This window comes from Aquarana catesbeiana, linkage group LG02 (assembly GCF_042186555.1).
Source record: "Aquarana catesbeiana isolate 2022-GZ linkage group LG02, ASM4218655v1, whole genome shotgun sequence".
Classification (NCBI taxonomy): domain Eukaryota; kingdom Metazoa; phylum Chordata; class Amphibia; order Anura; family Ranidae; genus Aquarana; species Aquarana catesbeiana.
The window spans coordinates 414150373-414173600 of NC_133325.1; the positions used below are offsets into that span (position 1 = coordinate 414150373).

The window sequence follows — 23228 nt, forward strand, 5'->3', positions numbered from 1 at the left end:
ATGTACCCAACACTGTGGTCAAACAGTTCGAGGGAATCCTCATGAGGACATGGTGGAGCTAGGGAAGGAGTCACTGATGACATTGAGCTGAGGGAAGAGGCCGCTGCTTTGCCAGACAAAGCACCCTGGGCATGGGTGAGAGAGGATGAGGAGGATGAGGACGGCTTGGTCATCCACTCGACCAAGTCTTCCGCATGTTGCGGCTCAACACGGCCAGCTGCCGAAAAAAAGGCCCAGCGTGTCCCATGGCCACGTGCTGATGAGGATGCACCGTCTCCACGACCAGCACTAGACACAGAGCCTGCTTGCCCTCTCTTATTGGCTTGTGACTGTCTGCCTCTCCTTCTTGGCCTTCCAGACATACTAATGGCCTGTAGCTGCACTAAGCTGGGATAGAACACCAGTAATTTTCTTCAGGTAGCTTTATATACTGTAACCAGACAAGCCTGCCTGTCAGTAGGAAGATAACAGGAACGGATCTAGCTGAACACTGTGAGCAGGACGTACTGTACTAAATGTAAATAGTCTAGCTGCCTGACCGTGGTACTAATAGGATCAAATAGAACACCAGTAATTTTCTTCAGGTAGCTTTATATACTGTAACCAGACAAGCCTGCCTGTCAGTAGGAAGATAACAGGAACGGATCTAGCTGAACACTGTGAGCAGGACGCACTGTACTAAATGTAAATAGTCTAGCTGCCTGACCGTGGTACTAATAGGATCAAATAGAACACCAGTAATTTTCTTCAGGTAGCTTTATATACTGTAACCAGACAAGCCTGCCTGTCAGTAGGAAGATAACAGGAACGGATCTAGCTGAACACTGTGAGCAGGACGCACTTTACTAAATGTAAATAGTCTAGCTGCCTGACCGTGGTACTAATAGGATCAAATAGAACACCAGTAATTTTCTTCAGGTAGCTTTATATACTGTAACCAGACAAGCCTGTCTGTCAGTAGGAAGATAACAGGAACGGATCTAGCTGAACACTGTGAGCAGGACGCACTGTACTAAATGTAAATAGTCTAGCTGCCTGACCGTGGTACTAATAGGATCAAATAGAACACCAGTAATTTTCTTCAGGTAGCTTTATATACTGTAACCAGACAAGCCTGCCTGTCAGTAGGAAGATAACAGGAACGGATCTAGCTGAACACTGTGAGCAGGACGCACTGTACTAAATGTAAATAGTCTAGCTGCCTGACCGTGGTACTAATAGGATCAAATAGAACACCAGTAATTTTCTTCAGGTAGCTTTATATACTGTAACCAGACAAGCCTGCCTGTCAGTAGGAAGATAACAGGAACGGATCTAGCTGAACACTGTGAGCAGGACGCACTGTACTAAATGTAAATAGTCTAGCTGCCTGACCGTGGTACTAATAGGATCAAATAGAACACCAGTAATTTTCTTCAGGTAGCTTTATATACTGTAACCAGACAAGCCTGCCTGTCAGTAGGAAGATAACAGGAACGGATCTAGCTGAACACTGTGAGCAGGACGCACTGCACTAAATGTAAATAGTCTAGAAGATAACAGGAACGGATCTAGCTAAACTGAATACAGTGTATATATATATATGCAACACCTGGGATGCATATATATACACAATACACTGTAAGTGCAGCTAACTGACTGACTGTTCTGCCTAATCTATCTAACTCAAATCAAATGACACTGTCTGTCTCTCTCTCTCTCTCAATGAACACCGGAACACACACTACACAGGGCCGCCGTGCAGGCGGCCTTATATAGTGTGGGGCGTGTACTAAATCCCCTGAGCCATAATTGGCCAAAGCCTCCTTGGCTTTGGCCAATTATGGCTCTCTGTTCAGGCGGCGCTGTGATTGGCCAAGCATGCGGGTCATAGTGCATGCTTGGCCAATCATCAGCAAGCAATGCACTGCCATAACGCAGTGAATTATGGGCCGTGACGCGCCACACGAATTTGGCGCAAACGGCCCATATCGTTCGCAATTCGGCGAACGGGCGAACAGCCGATGTTCGAGTCGAACATGGGTTCGACTCGAACACGAAGCTCATCCCTACTCTTTGCTTTTACCCATCATGAGATGTTTTTTGTGTGACACCTTGGCAATGAGGCCACCAGTTGAGACTGAACTAGCTGATATTAATTTGCACTGACAAGGATCAGGATTGCTTTCAAATTACTGATAGATTTCAGCTGGAGTCCAATACTTTTTCCATGTGTAATTCCATTATGCATGACCTAATTTCTGAACCTATTTGTTTTAGTTTCTTTGTATGTATGGATTGCATGGGTTGTTACCGAGATGTGGTGAAAATTTAATGTCAATAGCACCTTTAGAAATATATTTACCTAGAAAAATGGTGATGTGTTCAGTGGTTATTTTACCCACTGTATATGTGGGTAAATTATGCGTGTTTCATACGGTATAACAATAGTATGAATATCACAGAATAAAGTGAAAAGTCTGGATGGCCGCACTCCCATAAAATCACCTTTATTGATTCATGATAGAAAAACGACAATCCATACAGCAATGGGGGTACAAATACAGCACATCTAACATATTTCAAACCTTTCCTGGTGCTTAGTCATAGCTAAAATAATAAGCTGAAACAAAGATATATATATATATACACATATATATATATATATATATATATATATATATATATATGCAAATAGCTCAATTGCGATTAATGTTAGAATCAAGATAATCTATGTGCAGCTGATACAAGGTGTGGGTAAAGAGTTATCCTACCAAAAAAAGCAGGACTACCCATTTAACCCTTTATTTAAAGAACCTGCTGGTTTTATATAATGACCTTGTTTATGCCCAGATTCTTTCTAAAGGAGTGAGAATGGTTTTCCGCAGAGCACCTACTTTAAGCCATACTTTATCCCCCAGTTTATACACCAGTAAAAAATCTCCCTCTCACTGGCTACAATTTAAGGGTTCCTTTCGATGCGGTGTGAGTGGATGTTTGTGTTGTTCTTATATTAAAAGAGGTGATATATACCATATATTTCTGACATTCCGGAGTGCTTTGTTTTTTCTTTGACTCATGTGCCACTGCTACATTTATATAATGAATACATATTTGTATTTGTCATGTTTTTTACATTGCATGGGTTTTGAATCTGTTTCAGGTTCTTGTAATAAAGGGTTAAATGGGTAGTCCTGCTTTTTTTGGTAGGATGACCAATTACCCACACCTTGTATTCTATCAGGTTATCTTGATTACAACATTAATCACATTTGAGCTATTTGCGTATATCAATGTATATATATATACCTTTGTTTCAGCTTATTATTTTAGCTATGACTAAGCACCAGGGAAGGTGTAAAATGTGTTAGCTGTGTTGTATTTGTACCCCCCTTGCTGTATTGAATTTTGTTTTTCTATCATGGATCAATAAAAGGTCATTTTGTGCGAGTGTGGCCATCCAGACTTTTCACTTTATGCTTCCTGATGCATGCAGGCCCAGCACCCTTTCCATGTGCAGAGGTAATGGAGTAGAGGGATTTTGTTACCTGGATTTGTGTATTTCTTCTTCAATGAATATCACAGAATCATAATTACATAAATTATATCATAAAAAAAACAAAGCAGTTCTATGCTCAGAAAAGACTTACCCAGACATTTGACCTCCTGCCCACTCCACAATCCATTTGCCATACATTCTCGCACGCGGGACCCAACAAGGGTATAACCACTGTTACAGGCAAAGATGGCAGTTGCCCCATATTGGGTCAACATGCCAATTTTATTTCCATTAGCTGGAGTTGGCAAATCCCCACAGGATATAACTGAAACACAATAAAGAAGAATTGCTAGAGTTGAAGAATAAGTCAATATTGGCAATGGCAACCAAGTAGATTTTACTGGAGAAGTTGCTGACTAAATGTAATGGATTTTTAAGGGCAACAAGTACACATTTTTCCACATCGTGCTTCATCACTTCTTTAATTTGTGTGTAATATTTGTAATAAAGCCTTAAGTTCACCACATGCTCTCAGACCTTGCTTAGATGTGACCTGTTAGATCCACATGATTTAGCAACAACCGCAGTGAAAGGGTCTCCCTGACTAAATTAAAATTAAATGGATTGTCTGGGTAGACTCTTATACTACATAAGACTATACAATCACATTGTGTTGTGTGGCCAGCTTCAGAAAATGTCTTCATTCCTTCATGTCTTGTATTGCAAGTAAACCACATAAACCACAACAGGTAATACTCTAGTAAAATGTATACATATAAATAACAGAAGACTAGATTTATTTTTCAATTCAGAAGTTTCCCACTGATTCATATGTCTCGTATTATATAATAATACAGCAATAAAATACAGAACTTATCTCTATACTCATAATAAGGAAACAAATAAGTTCTATAAAATGTATTCAAATTATATATATATATATATATATATATATATATATATATATATATATATATGTGTGTGTGTGTGTGTGTGTGTGTGTGTGTGTATATATATTATTTCAGCAGTAAACCATAACATTATTATTTCACATAGTGTACCATGTAAAGTGGTACATTAATAACGTGCAAAGAGCAAGTAGCCCAAAGCAGCCAATCACAATTCTGTTTTTATTGCTCTAGTCTGTTGAAATCTAGTAGCCATTGTAAGTGAATTACAGAAACCCCAACTATTGTTAATAGTTACATACATACTTTTTTATCCACACATTAATATAATAACATTCTTTCCACTGGACCTGCAATGTTCTAAGCACCGTGCATAAATGTACAGCATGTGAAACCTAAAAGAAAAATTTGCCTAGAGGCACATACTGTAGGCAATAAGTTTTCCCCAATGCACATTCACATCCTAGAACATTGGTGGCAAAGTGCAATGGGCATCATACAAGGGATATCACTGAAACTCACTGTTGCAAGTTGGTAAGGTTTCCCCCACACTCCATGTTCCATTGGCTTGGCAGTGAATAATACGGAGCCCCATGTAGTAATATCCAGGATCACAGATTAGCATAAGTTCAGCTCCATAATGGTATTGTGTTTTATGAATGAGACGCCACCGACCATGTTCTGTGCTAAAGCTGTTGATTTCTGGACATGTTACAGCTGGAAAATTGCAATAAAGAAGTATTAAAACAACAAAAATCTGTCAGCTCTAGTCTCACGGAACACAATTTACTTTCTTTCTTACCTACACACTGTGGCGGATTGTTGCCATTGCTCCAGTGTCCGGATGGCAGACATTCTGCAGTGATATCTTCAGGACTTAGGAGGTGATGCCCCTCATTACACTCATACACTGCTTTGGTCCCCACAGTGTACTCCTTTCCAAATACTGCACCATTCTTGGGAGCAGCAGGAACCCCGCAAAACATTGCTAAAGAGAAAAGAGCAAAAAAAGTTGCTAACAGTGTGGATTTGATTACATATCACATTACTATTATGTGTAAAAGAAAATATAACAGAGCTGTACACAGTTATTTCCAAGTGAGAACATTAGACAAGTGTAAACACATTTATAGCTTAAAATAGCTTAAAATCTCCTAGAAATGCAAAGTAAAACACTTAAACTGCTCAAACTTGAGAGGCATGCAGGCACCAGTTTATATCAATAGAAAGGGAGGGGCAGGAAGTAGAGAACAGGAGGCCAGTACTAGCCGGGGAAAAAGGGGGTCGTCAACAAGTTTTCTAGTTTTTGTACCACTCTGGGGAGAACTAATGCAAAGGCAATATAATAAAAACAACAGTATATGTTTTATGTCAACATACCAGCACACAAATAAATATATTTACCATTTATTAACTTTTCTGTGCAGCCAAGTGTGCACTGGAGGCAAACAGTGAAAAAAATTATGTCATTGTCTTATATAGAGCTACTAAATGGGGGGGGGGGCTTTATGTTACAATGTCACCTCCACAATCCTGTCTTCATTTATATGCGTTATATTAATCTGCTGGAATATGTACAGTACCTTCTCACCCATGAATGGGCCCATACATGGGGCTTCTAACTGTTCCACTGAGAGCAATGAGACCCTAGTTTTTCATTAACATACAGTAGTCAATGTACTTAATGCCTTCTCTCCAAAAGACATACGTACCGAGTACAATTCGCTCAGAGCATGTTCCCGACAGAGTCATTGGCCTTCAGAAATGACTCTTAGCATTCTGACATGATTTCTATGGAAGATTGAAAGCTGTCAGAGAAGCTGTCGGAGAAGCTTTTTGTGAACCCTCTAAAGCAGTGATGGTCAACTTGCTAATGTTTAATGATCTCAAGGGCTGCACAATAACATCTGTACTTTAAGGGTGTTGTAGTAAAATACTTAGAAATGACACTATTGTACTGTATGTTCATCAGTGTGTTGCAATGCCATTTAGTTTGCGTTGTGGTGATGTGCCTCTTACCACAATGCATGTTACATGTGTTAGTGCATTGAAGTGCCATTATTGTGAATGGCATTCCAAGACAGTAAAGCAACACAGCTCCATGTTGATTTTTTATTTATTTTGATGTTCTGTAGCCAGCCCATTTGTTTGAATAGGCTGCCTTAACACAATGCTCATTAACATGTAAGAAAACATACCTCAATGTAAAACACTGTAACCCACCTCCCTGCAAAAGCATGAACTCAGCCTGATCTATTTCTTTCTTTCTTGTTCATATTTTTTATTAGTTTTTTCTCTATCTTTTCTCTAAATTCAATAAAAGTACCTGTTAAAAATCCTATCCTGCATCATTTAATTTATTTAACTCACTGTTTTCTTTTCCATTCTTTAGCTAATGGGTTTTACAACATCCAATTTGCCAGTTATGAAAACACCAGACCAAGAAATGTTTTCATGACTATATTTTGATAGGGTTCTATTAAAAGTCCCTTCTATGGAGGTTTACAATGACAGATTATAGTCAAGATACATAGGAGTCTCTGGAGTGCTCTGCTAGAGGTCTTGAAATGGCAATTTTTTTGATGGGCTTAGTGAGAGGTTGTTTGTCCCAGTATTCAGATTTATGCATAAACTCAATTGTCACTGGTTCTTTTTCGTGTGAAGCACAGCTTATCAACAGCTAAATAGGCTATTATCCAAAGTTTTCATCTGTAAAAAATTAGATTGGCTTGTGAAGTGATTCCATAAAAGTGACATATGGACGCTTGTAATTTAATTTCTTGAGATGCAGGTTCTGCTCATCAATATCTATAATCTATCATATTGAATTATGGTCAAAATAGTACACTGATTTATATAACAGGCAAGAAAAGTAGTGCCAATATTGAACGTCAAAACAAGATCTTTGTAGAATATCAAGCCAGATGACAACTAATGTGAAATAATAGACTAGAAGAGGACTATTGTGGAATATCAGGTCGGGGAGGACTGATGTAGAATAGCAGACTAGAAAAGGGTTAATGTTGAAAATGAGGCCTAAAGTGGACCTATGTAAATTATCAGGCCAGAAAAGGATTTATGTGAAATAACAGGCCAGAAAAGGACTACTGTGGAGTATGATAATAGAACTGGCCTAATGTGGATTATCAGGACAGAGGAGGACATATGTGTAACATCAAGGAGCTAATGTGGAATATCAGACCAAAAGAGGATCCATGTGGAATGTCAGGCAAAAAGAAGACCAATGTGGAATATCAACCCAGAAGAGAACCTAGGTGAAATATCAAGTCAAAAAGGACCTATGTGGAATATCAGGCCAGAAAGAACCCATGTGAAATATCAGACCAAAGGAAGATCAAGTGTGGATAACAAAACCAGAATAGGACTAATAAGGAGTAATAGTCCAAAAAAGCTGTTGAATTTCACTCATAGGGACAGGCTGAACACCCCCCCCCCCAGGTTTGGCTCGCACCAGAGCATCTCGAACAGGCAAAAAGTTGTAGCAAACATGCAAACCCTATTAAAGTCTATGAGACACAAACATGAAAAATCCTCATTTTAAAGGCTTATATGCAAGTTATTGCCATAAAAAGTGTATGCAGACCCGGGTACTGCCCTAGGGGACATGTATCAATGCAAAAAAAGTTTTTAAAACAATTGTTTTTAAAGGAGCAATGATTTTAATGATGCTTAAGGTGAAACAATAAAAATGAAATATTCCTTTAAATATCGTGCCTGGACGGTCCCCTTAGTCTGCCTGTAAAGTGGCGCATCATACCGTAGCAATAATGACATTTCTAAAGGAAAACATGTCATTTAAACTTGCTTGCGGCTGTAATGTATTGCTGGCTCCCAGCAATATAGATAAAAAAAAGAAAAAAAGAAAAAAAAAACGGTGTGGGGTCCCCCCCAGTCCATAGCAGGCCTTTTGGGTCTGGTATGAATTTTAAACAGAACTCCACACCAATTTCTTTTTAAAACTGGCGTGGGGTCCCGCCCAAAATCAGTGCCAGACCCTTATCCGAGCATGCAGCCTGGCAGGTCAGGATAGGGTGGACACGCAAGCACCCCCCTCCTGAACTGTACCAGGTCACATGCCCTCAATATGGGGGGGTGGGTGCTTTGGGGCAGGGGGGCTCTGCACCCCCCTGCCCCAAAGCACCTTGTCCCCATGTTGATGGGGACAACGGCCGCCTCCCGACAACCCTGGCCGGTGGTTGTTGGGGTCTGCGGGTCAGGGGGCTTATCGGTATCTGGAAGCCCCCTTTAACAAGTGGAGCCCCAGATCCCACCCCCCATGTGAATGGGTATCGGGTACATTGTACCCCTACCTATTCACCAAAAAAAATGACAAAATGTAAAAACCACAAGAGACAGTTTTTAACAATTCCTTTATTTAAAAAAAAAAGTGTCCCTTGATGTACATCCATCTTCAATCACGCCCCCCGGCGAACCCGAAAAATAGAAAAGCATAAAAAACTCCACCTCCACGGGAGGCCTCCTGGCGACTGCTGTCTCTTGGCTTTGACATCTCTTATTTAAGCAAGGGCGGGGCCACCCGCTGGCGTAACCGGATGACCCTGCCCCATCTGACGTCACATGGCGGGGTCACTCGGTTATGTCACCGGGTGACCCCACCCTTGCCTATATAACAGCTGTCAAATCGAAGAGACAGCAGTTGCCGGTGGGCTCCCAAGGCATCCTCCCATGTTGAGGGCAAGCGGCCTGGTATGATTTAGGAGGGGGGCACTCGTCCCCTCCCTTTCCTGGCCTGCCAGGCTGCATGCTCGGATAAGGGTATGGTATGGATTTTAGGGGGAACGCCACACCATTTAAAAAAAAAAAAAATTGGCGTGGAGTTCCCCTTAAAATTGTTTTTTCTTAATTCTGTCATAGGGTTCCCCTTAATCACTTCAATACACTGTATCATATACTCTGCACTATATACTCTGCACTGTATTATATATACTACACTGACTGCACTGTTTATTCTCCACTGTATTATATATACTACACTAACTGCACTATACACTCTGGAATGTATTATATATACACTACAATGATGGCACAATAAACTCTGCACTGTATTATATATACTCTGAACTGTATTATATATACTACATTGACTGCACTATATACTCTCCACTGTATTATAAATACTACACTGACTGCACTATATGCTCTCCACTGTAATATAAATACTACACTCACTGCCCTATATGCTCTCCACTGTATTATATATACTACACTGACTGCACTATATGCTCTCCACTGTATTTTATATACTACACTGACTGCACTATATGCTCTCTGCTTTATTATATATACTACACTGACTGCACTATTTAATCTCCACTGTATTTTATATAGTACACTGACTGCACTATATACTCTGAACTGTATTATATATACTACACTGACTGCAATATACACTCTCCACTATATTATATAAACTACATTGACTGCACTATATACTCTCCACTGTATTATATATACTACACTGACTGCACTATATACTCTGAACTGTATTATATATACTACACTGACTGCAATATACACTCTCCACTATATTATATAAACTACATTGACTGCACTATATACTCTCCACTGTATTATATATACTACACTGACTGCACTATATACTCTGCACTGTATTATATATACTACACTGACTGCACTATATGCTCTGAACTGTATTATATATACACTACAGTGACTGCACTATATTTTCTTAACTGTATTATATGTACTACACTTACTACCTACCTAATCTCCACTCATTCAACATATATAAGGCCGCCGTGTAAGCAGCAGCCTTATATAGTGTGGGGCGTGAACTTAGCCCCTGAGCCATGATTGGCCAAAGGCACCCTGCCTTTGGCCAATCATGACTCTCACAGCCCATCGTGCTGTGATTGGCCAAAGCATACAAATCAGGTGCATGCTTTGGCCAATCGGCAGCCGTCAATGCACTGCGATCAATGAACCGGCTCCATTGAGAGCTGGGCACACTCTCCTGTCATGGAAACCTGCATCCAATTCACATCATTGTGAACCCAGCCTGATATAAAAATGCTTCCTATTACTTATAGCTGAGAATGTGGTATAGCTCAATTTAAATGTTTACAAGAAATACAGCACATATTGAAATTTCCATTAAAACAACTGGCAGTCCCTCTTTCACTTAGTAATAAACACAATGCAGCCGCTTACATTTAGGTTTCAATTGAAATGCTTGTCTGATTTCTCAGTAAATTAACTACGTAACAAAAGGTGAATTAAGTGCACATACAACACAAAGAGGCCAATGCTCAATTATTCTTTCAAAGTTTGGCAGCTCCTCCAGGCCAGGTCCGGTAACGAGAAGGCAAGCAGCTCTCAGTGGCAGTTAATTTAGTGGTTGGACAGGATAAGGGGACACCTCATGCCTCCAGTTGAAATGATAATTATGACAGTGTCAGGCTGACTGGAAAGAAAGCTGAGGGAGATCTTAAAGTCTAGACTGCAGAGTGTGCAGAATTCCAATGCAAGAAGGTAGAAAAGTGATAGCAACAAGAACTGTAGAGCAGACACCTTGAAAAAACTCAAGAAGGAGAGACAAACTCCTATTATGGCATTGACAATGTTTTGCTACTAACAAAGAATATTTTTCATATATAATATTCTGATGAATTTCCAAAATATGATTATTAAAGTCATGAATTACTCACTGGCACAATTAAATTGTTTAGGTAATTTCTGTATATACTGTATATATGCACATGTGTGCACAAACACACAATTGCTCACTGTAATTTTTTACACCTAGTCTTTGTAAGAACCTCAGTTCTGAGGTGTCTAATGTTGTGTACACACGACCGGACTTCCCGACAGAAAAAGTCAGATGGGAGCTTTCGGTCGGACATTCCGGCCATGTGTATGCACCATCGTACTTTTTCTGTCGGCATTTCCGATGGACTCAAATATAGAACATGTTCTAAATCGCCATAAGCGTCCACACCATAAATATTGAGAAAAAAAACAAGTGGTCATAATAATCCTGGAATTTCTAAGCATTTGTTGTAAATCCTTCAAGTACAGAAGTGTTTGCCCAAACACATGGATAACTAAAAGGCAGTTTGGGAAAAATTTAGCTACAATGGTCTGCTGCTCTTGGCAAGGCTTTATTTTCACATCAAAGACATGATTGCTTTGAGCCCTTAAAGCAGAACTCCAGTTTTAATCTTTAATCATACTTTTAAAAGTATAGGGCATGCCATCTTTTCTTTTATGTTATATTAGCTTTAAAGCTTATTCTTTTCATCACAGAGGGATTCTAAGCTATTCTCAGCCTAAATAGGTTGCCTCACGCTTCTGGGTATATGAATCTGAAGCTAGCAATATACAGAATTTCATTCGATATTGGTCTATTTCCAAACATATGTCCTATTTTCTAATAGTTAGGGTGGCTTCACACTGCCCTGCTGCGCTTTTTCTGAGGGTTAGGTGCACTTTCCCATTGACTTCTTTGAAGACTTGCAGTTTCAGAAAGCACACCAAAAATGCAGCATGCAAGAGTTTAAGGGTTAGTTTAGACTTGCTTCAAAACATGGCTTCGGACAGGCTTTGTTAAAGCTCTCTGATTGCCAGTCACTAAATAAAATGGTTAGCTTACAGTGCTGTTTACACCTGCTTTTGCTTGGTGCTTCAATAAGGCTTCGATAAGGCTTTGATGAGGCTTCAATGAGGCTTCAGTGGGGCTTTGTTGGAGCTTCAATGGGGGTTCGGTGAGGCTTCGGCGAGGCTTTGTGGGACTACGACGAGCCTTCAGTGGGGCTTCAGTGGGGCATCCAGTGAGCTTTGCCATAGACTTCTATGGAGGCTTTGAAGACGCTTTGAAGCACCACTGATGCCACAACACCTGTTTCCTTTGGGCAGAATGATTTGCAGAACTATACTCTCTGCAACTCTCTTTTTCATGGCCAAACTTTCATGTTGAATCAAGTACCTCCTAGCAGCATGCAGACAATGCTGTTATAGAAAACTGAATGCAGCTAGGAGAGGTTCAGAGTGCACAGCTAAATTCACTAGGCACAACAATGCTTAAGCTTTGACAGAGGGGGTCTCTGATCTCTGATTGGTCACTGCTCAAAGTGCAGCCCACCCAGCTTCCTCTCATTACCATGACCATCTCACATAGGCATATTTGGGACTCATGAGAGTTGTAGTCTCACTAGGTTACACAGGATGCCCAGCCAAATCATACAACCAGTTTTTTTAAAATAAGGAAGGTTTTTTTTTTTTTTTTTAGCCCTGTGCTGATGTCCAGAGCTGTAGAAGGGAAAGACAAAATTCAAATGACCAAATTAAGTGGCAAGAAAACAACACTACTAGTGTTAATGAATGATGAAAACTGTATACACATTTTTTTTTTTTTTTATTGTGCCTGGAGTTCAGCTTCAGTAATACCACTGCACATAACACTGGCCTTGTAAACAGTAACAATAACTTGCAGCATGGCAAGTACATATGTGAATACATGGGTTACAAAATTTTAAGCATTAATTGTACAAAAAATAAAAGTCACATTTTATGGTCTAAATTGTAGCTTAAAGGAGACATCCAGGCAAATATTTTAAATAAATCCTTTATTCCAGTTGTGTATTTTATCAAAATCATGATATGTCTTTTACATCTATAGTTCTGTTTACTTTATTTACCTTTCTGAATTATCATAAAAAGAAGTACTCGAGGCCAATAAAAGATATCCTACTCTGCACATACAATGGCCAGTTTACATCTCACTCTTTAATTGAAAATTGTGCAAGCGGCACAGATAGACTTGGATCAGGTTTTCTATACCATTATGATGACACATGAAGCTCTAATTCTTCCCATTTCATGTGTAGGGCTGCTGATCCAGCCCTGTACACATGTAACCAATTGAATGTGCAGTTACAGGTGTACAGCTGTGGTATCTGTCAACCTGTCATTGATGTGTATATGCAGCTGGCTGAGGCTCTACACCATGGGTCTCAAGTTGGCGGCCCTCCAGCTGTTGCAAAACTACAAGTCCCATCATGCCTCTGCCTGTCAGAAGTGCAATGCCTTATGGGACTTGTAGTTTTGCAAGAGCTGGAGGGCCGCCAGTTTGAGACCCCTGCTCTACACAAACACCTGTGACTCTTGGACGCAGAAATATACTGATACTAAGATTTTAGGAGGTTACAGGTACAGAACTGTGCACATAGTGTCTTACTGCGGCTGTAACAGTTACACAAGCGTGCACACATACTGAGATCCTAATATTTTGATACTTGCCTGGAATTCTACATTAATAACTGGCAAGAGCAAAGAAAATAGAATCTTTTGAAGTATTTGCTTAAGCTGGCACGTCCTTCTCAGAATGTGTTTCACTGTGCCTAAAAAAAGCCTATGAGACAACGGCAGACATTTTGTTCTCGTGCACTGCTATGCTATGATTAGGCCAGGTGCAGTTTACTTCAACACACATTTAACTGGTAAGTGGATGCTATTCATTTATAAGAAAAAGGAAGCACTTTCCAATGCACTGCTCAGACTGAGCCCTAACAATGACAGCAACATAAAAAAGAAAGCTGATGGAAATGGCCAAACGTGATGAATAAGCAATGGCAAATGCTACTCAAATGTGTCTAAACTGTGCTACCAGAACAAACACAAGATAGCTGTTAAATCTGCAAAAATGAACATGCTAGACCTAGCACAGTGCTTTAAGTCTATACTGATGTTAACAAGAAATGTTTATGCCACATTTGATTGTGTATTGATTTGAGGCACATTTTAGTGGTTGTTTCTGCCAACTCACCCTGACATAATGGCACCTCTGAGTTCCAGTCATAATAGCCCTGAGGACGGCGTAAGCACATTGCAGAGTTAATTCCAATGAGTCGATAGCCAGGATTGCAAGTGAAGCGAATAACTCCTCCAGGTGGACTGATGACGGGACCCAGGACAGAGCCGTGGAGAGGAGGACGTTGAAGACTGCAGTATGCAGCTAATAACATACAAAGTAAAAGTGGTTGAATCAACGTCTTCATTCATTTTCTTCAGAAATCAGGACATTCAAAAGTTTAATATAGAAACCAAAAACACCCTATTTATCACACTGCAAATTCATTTCCAAATACACCTTATTTTTTATGTTCAGAAATGCTTATATGTTTGTATCTATTATTAAATTTTTCTAAATCTATTTGTGATGGGAAATGTTTACGACATTAACTGCATTTTGTCATGCTGTCAAGAAATCACTGTTTAATTTCGTCAGTTTGCGTATCTGCACTAAGCTGGTGCCAAGCTCAAAAAACTATGTTCAATATTAGAACATTTATAAAACATATATGGCCACTTTTAGATCAAAACAAGAGTGTTTCCAGTGTGATCTTTAGTATACAGACATTTTAGTATAATTGTGAAATCAGGGCACTTGTGACTTTCCCTACTTGTGTTTAATTTAAAGGAGAAATACAGCCAAAGCTCGTTTTGGCTGTACTTCTCTTGTGGATCATAGGTGTGCAGCTTTGTTCTGCACTCTTATAACCTGTTTTCAGGCTCACATCACAGAGCTGGTCCATGCTCGGGAAAGATCACGACATTGAAGTAGGGATCCAACCATATGCCTGGACCAGCATCCGGCTCAGCCTCTCAGCGAGGCTGAATGCCTGAGCTGAGCACCCCCACCCCCTCCACAGGCCAGGGCTCCAGTGAGCACGGGGGGGGGGGGGGGGGGTGAGCACAGAGAGTGGTGGCTGACAGTCACCAACTCTCTGCTCAGTGAGCCCTGAGAACAGAGTGATCGGCAGTGTTTGATTGCTCGGTTCTCAGTGTTAGAGTCGGCGAGGGACAGATGTAGCATTGAACCGGTGCTGCATCCACCTAGGTAAGTATGATTCTACAAAACGAATGAACCCCACATACTTCTCTTTTAACAGGTCCCATTTTAAACAGCATATAAACTTATTTTTAACATGTTGCAATGTATGTTGTTTTCACATCCTTGTGATATCGGATTTTATAATGTATTTGTTTCTTTTGTTTCTTTTAACTTTGTTGTAAACTTTTGAAGCTGCTGTGTGCATCATTATTGAAGGAAACTGCTTGTAGCTGTACCTTGGCTCATTTATTACGATAACATATTTTTAGCGCAATACCTTTTTAAGGAATAGAAATACGTAACACAATAAAACAAGTATGAATATGTAAAACAAAAATAATGTCTTTCTGCCTTTTACCTATTCAAATAAAATGTAATAGTTGTGTTAAAAACCAGATAAATCTATCTGACAAAAACAAAAAAATAAACACAAGACAAATAGGCAAAAAATAGCCTCCCTAGTAACAATAATGTTATGTGGCACTTATGGTAACACCGGGCAACTAAATAGTACACAAGAGCAAAAACTCACAAAATATGCAGATCATCTAAACTGCATTTTTAAAAAATATTTCATTACAGTGTCAAGTATTTTATGCAAGGTTTGTGCCAAACATATTCCCATACTTAATAGTTTTCACATAACCTGAGTTATAACTGATATATTTTTTAAATACAGCTCAGTTTGCAGAGCTTGCTCCTGTGGTTCTCTGGGATTTGTTCCATATTTTCTTCCAGAACAGGAAGCACACATTTGCATATATTTTTCAGTTCTTTGCTTTCAAAGGAGTCAACAGCTAGTGCCATGGTGGGCAGTGGGATTATTAAGGGGCCGTCTTGCTGGAGATCTGACACTCTATGAGCCTTGTAAGAAAGCAATTGCTCCACTGCAATATCTTTCTCTCTCCTAATATTCACATATAAATGATTGCTGCTATCCAAAAAAGCATACATGGGTATGTGAAATGTAGGAAACAATGGTGTCACTCTGCAAAAGAAGAGAGACCATCCCAATTCTAGACTGCAGGAAGTAAACACGGTATGATTGTGTTACATTTTTTTTTATACACCTCCATATACATACACCACAACATTTCTTGTAAATAGTAAACTAAATTACTATTGACAGCTTACAATGATAATATAGGAAATATGTGAAACATCTAAGGGACATATTTATAAAGCAGCAAATGTGACATTCACTGCAGGTAACTTAATCACTGCCATTTTAAATGTATGGACCAGGAAGATACAGCACTGAAAGTTTAGTGAATTTCCCATTAACAGCTTACAGTGCTTTGAAAAAGTATTCATACCCCTTGAAATGTTCCACATTTTGTCATGTTACAACCAAAAGCATACATTTATTTTATTGGGATTTTATGCGATAGACCAGCACAAAGTGGCACGTAATTATGAAGTGAAAGGAAAAAGATAAAGGGTTTTCCAAATTTTTTTACAAATAAATATCTGAAAAGTGTGGTGTGCATTTGTATTCAGCCCCCTTTAGTCTGATACCCCTAACTGAAATCTAGTGGAACCAATTGCCTTCAGAAGTCACCTAATTAGTAAATAGAGTCCACCTATGTGTAATTCAATCTCAGTATAAATACAGCTGTTCTGTGAAGCCCTCAGCGGTTTGTTAGAGATCCTTAGTGAACAAACAGCATCATGAAGGCCAAGGAACACACCAGACAGGTCAGGGATAAAGTTGTGTAGATGTTTAAAGGAGGGTTAGGTTATTAAAAACATCCCAAGCTTTGAACATCTCACGGAGCACTGTTCAATCCATCATCCGAAAATGGAAAGAGTATGGCACAACTGCAAACCTACCAAGACATGGCCGCCCACCTAAACTGACAGGCTGGACAATGGGAGCATTAATCAGAGAACCAGACAAAAGGCTAATGGTAACTCTGGAAGAGCTGCGGAAAGCCACAGCTCAGGTGGGAGAATCTTTCCACAGGACAACTATTAGTCGTTCACTCCACAAATCTGGCCTTTATGGAAGAGTGGCAAGATGAAAGTCATTGTTGAAAGAAAGCCATAAGAAGTCCCATTTACAGTTTGCGAGAAGCCACGTGGGGGTCACAGCATGTGGAAGAAGATGCTCTGGTCAGATGAGACCAAAATTCTACTTTTTTTGGGCAAAAAGCAAAATGCTATGTGTGGCAGAAAACTAACATTTCACATCACCCTGAACGCACCATCCCCACCATGAAACATGGTGGTGGCAACCTCATTTTGTGGGTATGCTTTTCTTCAGCAGGGACAGGGAAGCTGGTCAGAGTTGATGGGAAGATAGATGGAGCCAAATACAGGGCAATCTTAGAAGAAAACCTGTCAGAGTCTGCAAAAGACCTGAGACTGGAGTGGAGGTTCACCTTTTAGCAGGACAACAGCCCTAAACATACAGCCAGAGCCCACAATGGAATGGTTTAGATCAAAGCATATTCATGTGTTAGAATGGCCCAGTCAATATACAGACCTAAATCCAATTGAAAATCTGTGGCAAGTCTTGAGAATTGCTGTTCACAGACGCTCTCTATCCAATCTGACAGAGCTTGAGCTATTTTACAAATAAGGAGGGGCAAAACATTTCACTCTCTAGATGTGCAAAACTGGTATAGACATACCCAAAAAGACTTGCAGTGAAAGGTGGTTTTACAAAGTACAGGCATACCCCACTTTTAAGTACACAATAGGGTTTATTTACTAAAGCTGGGAAGTGCAAAATCAGGCTCACTTCTGCCTAGAAACAAATAAGCTTCCAGGTTTTATTACAAAAGCTTAATTGAACAAGCTGGGGTTAGAAGCTCATTGGTTTCTAGGCAGAAGTGAGCCTGATTTTGCACTTTCCAGCTTTAGTAAATAAACCCCATTGTGTACTTAAAAGTGGGGTATGCCTGTATTGACTCAGGGGGGCTGAATACAAATGCACACTTTTCAAATATTTTTTTGTAAAAAATTTGGAGAATCATTTATCAGTTCCTTTCCACTTGACAATTATGTGCCACTTTGTGTTGGTCTATCACAATAAAATACATTTATGTTTTTAGTTATAACATGACAAATTGTGGTAAGTTTTAAGTTTATGAATACTTTTCAAGGCACTGTATTTACCAAGTGTTTTTTAGCTATTTAAAAAAAAAAGAAGTGTTTGAAAAATATGTATTCTCTATACATAGTTACAGGCATTAAAAGACATGACAATAGGTACTTGACATAAAAAGAACTACACTTGGTTTAATAAGGCTAAACGACTAAGTAGTTTGTATCAAGTATTGAAACTAATTTAATATAGCGAACTGATCTATGGCATGTCTGTGTAGAAGACAAAAGAAATCAGCATTTGCTTTTATTTAAAATAGAAAACGATATCCTCATGTCACTACACATCTTTAAGCTGCTTGGTTCAACATTCTTACCTGAGTAGCGTATTTTAAAACCCTTTCGACTATAGGCATGGTCAGACATCCAGCGGAGAAGAACCTTGTTTCCAGTGCTAGTAAAAGTCATGGGAGCTGAATAGTTGCCACTTAATGATGTAAGCAGTTGACTCTGACCAGATGGACCTAAGAAAAGCAAATATTAAAGTGCTATTTAACATATGAGAGCTAACCCGACAAAAAAGTGCACTAAATGGTGGTATAGGTCTGCAGATAACAATCTGATCATTTAAAAATCAAGCTAGGGGCCTGTACTGATGAGCTTGGGGTTGTGTTGATGGAAGCAGTTTGACTTCTTTTAAGACCTTTCTGAAATCATTCAAAATTCCCTGACAGGAGCATGTGACCTATGATTGCCCTCCTTCTGACCAGAATTTGACCTGCTTCAAGCAGGTTTTGCAATCCCAAAGACTTGTAGAGAAATACAAATCTGCTTGAAGCGAACAAAAGCCCATCAACATATGTACTTAGGGTTCTTCTTTCACATAGGCTTTGTTCAGCAGGATAACCGTGACACTCTGGAGACATTCAGTTTTTGCCTGCATTTTAACAGTGGGCTCATGTTTGACATGCTTTGGATCTATGGGCAGCAGTATGAAAGCAGACTTGGGTCATGTTTAGGTCCAGAAAAATAGAAAAGGATGCAGTCATTTTCCTTGTTTCTTCCAGGCCTAGACAGGCTTGTAGGTAGGTGGATGTAAACAGATACACATGCCTTTTGCATCCACTTGCCCATAGAATTACATACTGATTCCGATCAGGTCCCCCTGAAAAACTGACAGGTGGACTTGATCAGAAAACCTGTGTGAAAGGTGCCTAACAATTATATTATGCAGGATAGTTTGGCCTAAAATATATTCATTCATTTGACTATTCACAATCACATTCCCTTAAAAAAAAACCTAGAAACTGCAAGCAGTGACTTAAAAAAATATAATGCTTGCGCAACAGAACAGATGGCAATGTGCAAACTGCGGAATTCTGCAAAAGATTTTAGTTTACTTTATTCAGATCACAAAAGGTATATGATAATTTTAAAATACTTTACATATCGTTATACTCTTACTGAAAAAGCTGAAATACAGTTTCAAATTACTAACAAATGTAGTTAAAAACACATTACTAAGCTAAGCCTTTTCAATGATATCATTATGTTTATTTTGAGGTTTGGTTTAAAGCTGAACTCCAGCAGATATAATAGCAGCACAATTTAAATCAGATATGCATTACAATGTCTGTAAATAATTTTTTAAATACAACTTCTGTAAGTAACTGAATCTGTCTGGATTTCAGGCTACTGTGATCTCCTGCAGAGAGTAGCTGCCAAAGTAGCAGCTCTCAGAGGCTTTGTTACTCTATGCTTTACTGACATTCTACTTTTCTGAACCTTTTAAGATGGAAAGGCAGGTGAAAACCCACATCAATGGGTTGCTGTGTGTTCCGTTCACTAACCTTGCTATCACTCCATTTATATTATTCAATATGGGGATTTTGTCTTCCCCACATGCCCAAAGTGTTGAACCAACAGTGAAATTTTTTTTCACATGATTTGGCACTGTCTGATTATATGGGCCTTTTGGTCTAAAATCACTGCATCACTTTGACTGGGATAAATGTTTAAACTTATTTAATGTTTATTCTTGGTTAGTAAGGCACATGAGACTAGTTTTGTCAGAAACCATGAATCAGACCGAGACAGAAGTACAGTTAAATCACACTTGTTTAATAATAAAAGTAAATGCAGTCAAAACATAGCCAAAGTTCGGTAACTGGAACAGATAGTCAGACAAGCCAGAAAGTCAGGAAGCCAGGAATCAGCATAGTAGAACAGCAAGCAGGATCTGGAGCCAGAAAGAATATCAGCCAAGCAAGTCTTTAACAGGAATGCAGGAGATAATCTCTGTGATGTTGACCAAGGCAAAGGCAGAGATCATCTGGGCTGGACGGCTTAAGTAGGCAGTACTGACGAGCAGGATATCATCAACAGGTGAGTCACTGTGGAGAGATAGGAGCTGGCAATTAGCCAACAGCTGAGCGGCCAGCTCAGAGAAGGAAGGCCTGACAGTACCCCCTCCTCAATGACCCCTCCCCCTCAGAGAACCACCAGGCTTGAGGGGAAAACATCCATGGAAATCATGGAGAAGGTCAGGGGCATGTACATCCGAAGATGAGACCCAAGAGCGTTTCTCTGGACCATACCCTTTCCAATGCACCAGGTACTGTATGCGTCCACAGAACCTATGGGAGTCAACAATGGACTGTACTTCATACTCCTCATGGTTCTCAACCTGTACAGGGTGAAGACGTGGCACTGAGGTGGTAAAGCGGTTGCAGACCAAAGGTTTTAATAAGGAGACATGAAATACATTTATGATATGCATATTAGAAGGTCTAATGCGTAAGCCACTGGGTTAATCCTGTGAAGAATACGGAAAGGCCCAATAAACCGAGGTGCAAACTTCAGAGAGGGAACACGAAGTCGGAGATTGCAAGATGACAGCCAGACCCTGTCCCCAACCTGGTAGGAAGGCACAGGCAGGCGTCTGCGGTCAGCATGGAGTCTGTACCTATTATTAGCATGTTGCAAAGCCTCCTGGACTTGTGCCCAAGTGGAACAAAGACCACAGAGATGCTCCTCTAATGCAGGATTACTCTGTGGAACAAATGAGTCAGCCAACATGGAAGGTTGGAAACCATAATTCGCCATAAACAGGGACAATTGGGAAGCAGAATTCAAGGCACTATTGTGAGCAAACTCCATCCACAGTAAGAGGTCTGACCAGTTGTTATGATGGTCAGAAATATAGCAATGTAGGAATTGCTCCAAGGACTGATTGGCTAATTATGCAGCCCCATTAGATTGTGGGTGATACGCAGAAGAAAAAACAAGCTGAATTCCCAACTGTGCACAAAAGGCTCAACAAAAACGATACACAAACTGACTACCCCTGTCTGAGACAATCACCTTGGGTAGCCCATGTAAGCGAAAGATCTCCCGAGCAAAATTGGAAGCCAGTTCCTTAGAAGTGGGCAACTTCTACAGTGGGATGAAATTAGACATTTTCAAGAACTGGTCAACCACCATAAGGAAAACTGTGTTGCCTTGGGAGTTGGGTAACTCCACAATGAAATCCATAGACAGGTGGGTCCAGGGCCTCTCTGCATTGGTTATGGGTTGTAGGAGGCCCACTGGAAGGTGTTGTGGAGTCTTACTCACATGAAACAGGCAGCTATGAAGGCGGTTACATAGACTAGGCCACCAGAATTGTTGGGAAATGGCCCAAAAGAGTTGATTCTTCCCAGGGTGGCCAGCAGCCTTGGGAGGATGGTAAGTCTGGAGCAAGGCAGTGCGGAGACTCTCTGGGACAAAGCAGCAGTCACAAGGTTTCTCAGGAGGAGCATGGACCTAAACAACAAGAATTTTGTCACCCAAAGGAGATGTGAGACTGGTACGAACCGTAGCCAGAATATGATCAGGAGGAATCACAGGAACTGGAACCGACTCCATCTTGGAAGTGGAGGAAAATTGTCATGACAAAGCGTCAGCCCTTACATTCTTAGTACCGGCTAAGAATGAGACAATGTAATTGAAACTTGACAAGAAAAGAGCCCATTGTGCCCTTCTGGGAGAGTGCCGTTTAGCCTCAGACAAGAATGTGATATTCTCATGGTCAGTAAGAATGAGAACTGGCATAGTGGTACCTTTGAGGAGATATCTCCATTCTTTCAGGGTTAAAATGATCACTAACAGCTTTCTGTCACCAGTCTCGTAATTGATCTTCGCAGGTGACAATTTCAAAGTAGCCACAAGGATGCATAGCGCTCTCAGAGGTAGGACGTTGAGACAGAAGGGTGCCAACTCCAGTTTCAGAAGCATCAACCTCAAGGATAAAAGGTAACATAAGATCAGGATGTGCCAACACAGGAGCAGAAACAAAGGCAGCCTTGAGACTCTCAAGGACCTTAATGGACTCTGGAGACCAACTCTGTGAGTTACCGTCCTTTCTGGTCATATCAGTCAGGGGCTTGACCAGAGACGAGAAGTTGCGAATAAACTTCCGCTAATATTTGGCAAAGCCAAGAAAACGCTGCAGAGGACGTAAACCCACGGGTTGGGGCCACTGTAGGACTGCTGAAAGTTTCTCTGGGTCCATTGAAAAACCAGCAGTGGAAATTACCTAAATCAGGAATTTAACGTGTTCATGATGGAATTCACACTTCTCCAATTTACAATAGAGATTTTTTTCTCTTAGTTTCTGAAGCACATGACAGACATCTGTGTGGTGGCTCTCCAGGGACTTGGAAAATATGAGGATATCATCAAGATAAACCACCACACATAACTGTAACACTGCCGAGGCATTACAAAGGCCAAAAGGCATTACGAGGTACTCATAATGGCCTGTTCTGGTTTTAAACGCAGTTTTCCACTCGTCACCCTCCTTAATCCTCACAAGATTGTATGCCCCTCTCAAATCAAGCTTTGTGAAAACCGTTGC

At 40.2% G+C, this 23228-nt stretch overlaps 1 protein-coding gene across 3 annotated transcripts in view; it reads right to left on the reverse strand.

The window, feature by feature from the left end:
• The window catches only part of CSMD2 (CUB and Sushi multiple domains 2), a 1533565-nt gene that overhangs the window by 85837 nt on the left and 1424500 nt on the right, over positions 1-23228 (reverse strand). For all 3 annotated transcript variants that reach the window (XM_073615428.1, XM_073615429.1, XM_073615430.1), the window contains 5 exons: positions 18709-18855; positions 14213-14401; positions 5189-5374; positions 4909-5103; positions 3630-3803 (listed from right to left, as the gene is read on the reverse strand). In XM_073615428.1, coding sequence (XP_073471529.1) covers positions 3630-3803; positions 4909-5103; positions 5189-5374; positions 14213-14401; positions 18709-18855 — 891 coding nt within the window. The remainder of the gene's footprint in view (positions 1-3629; positions 3804-4908; positions 5104-5188; positions 5375-14212; positions 14402-18708; positions 18856-23228) is intronic.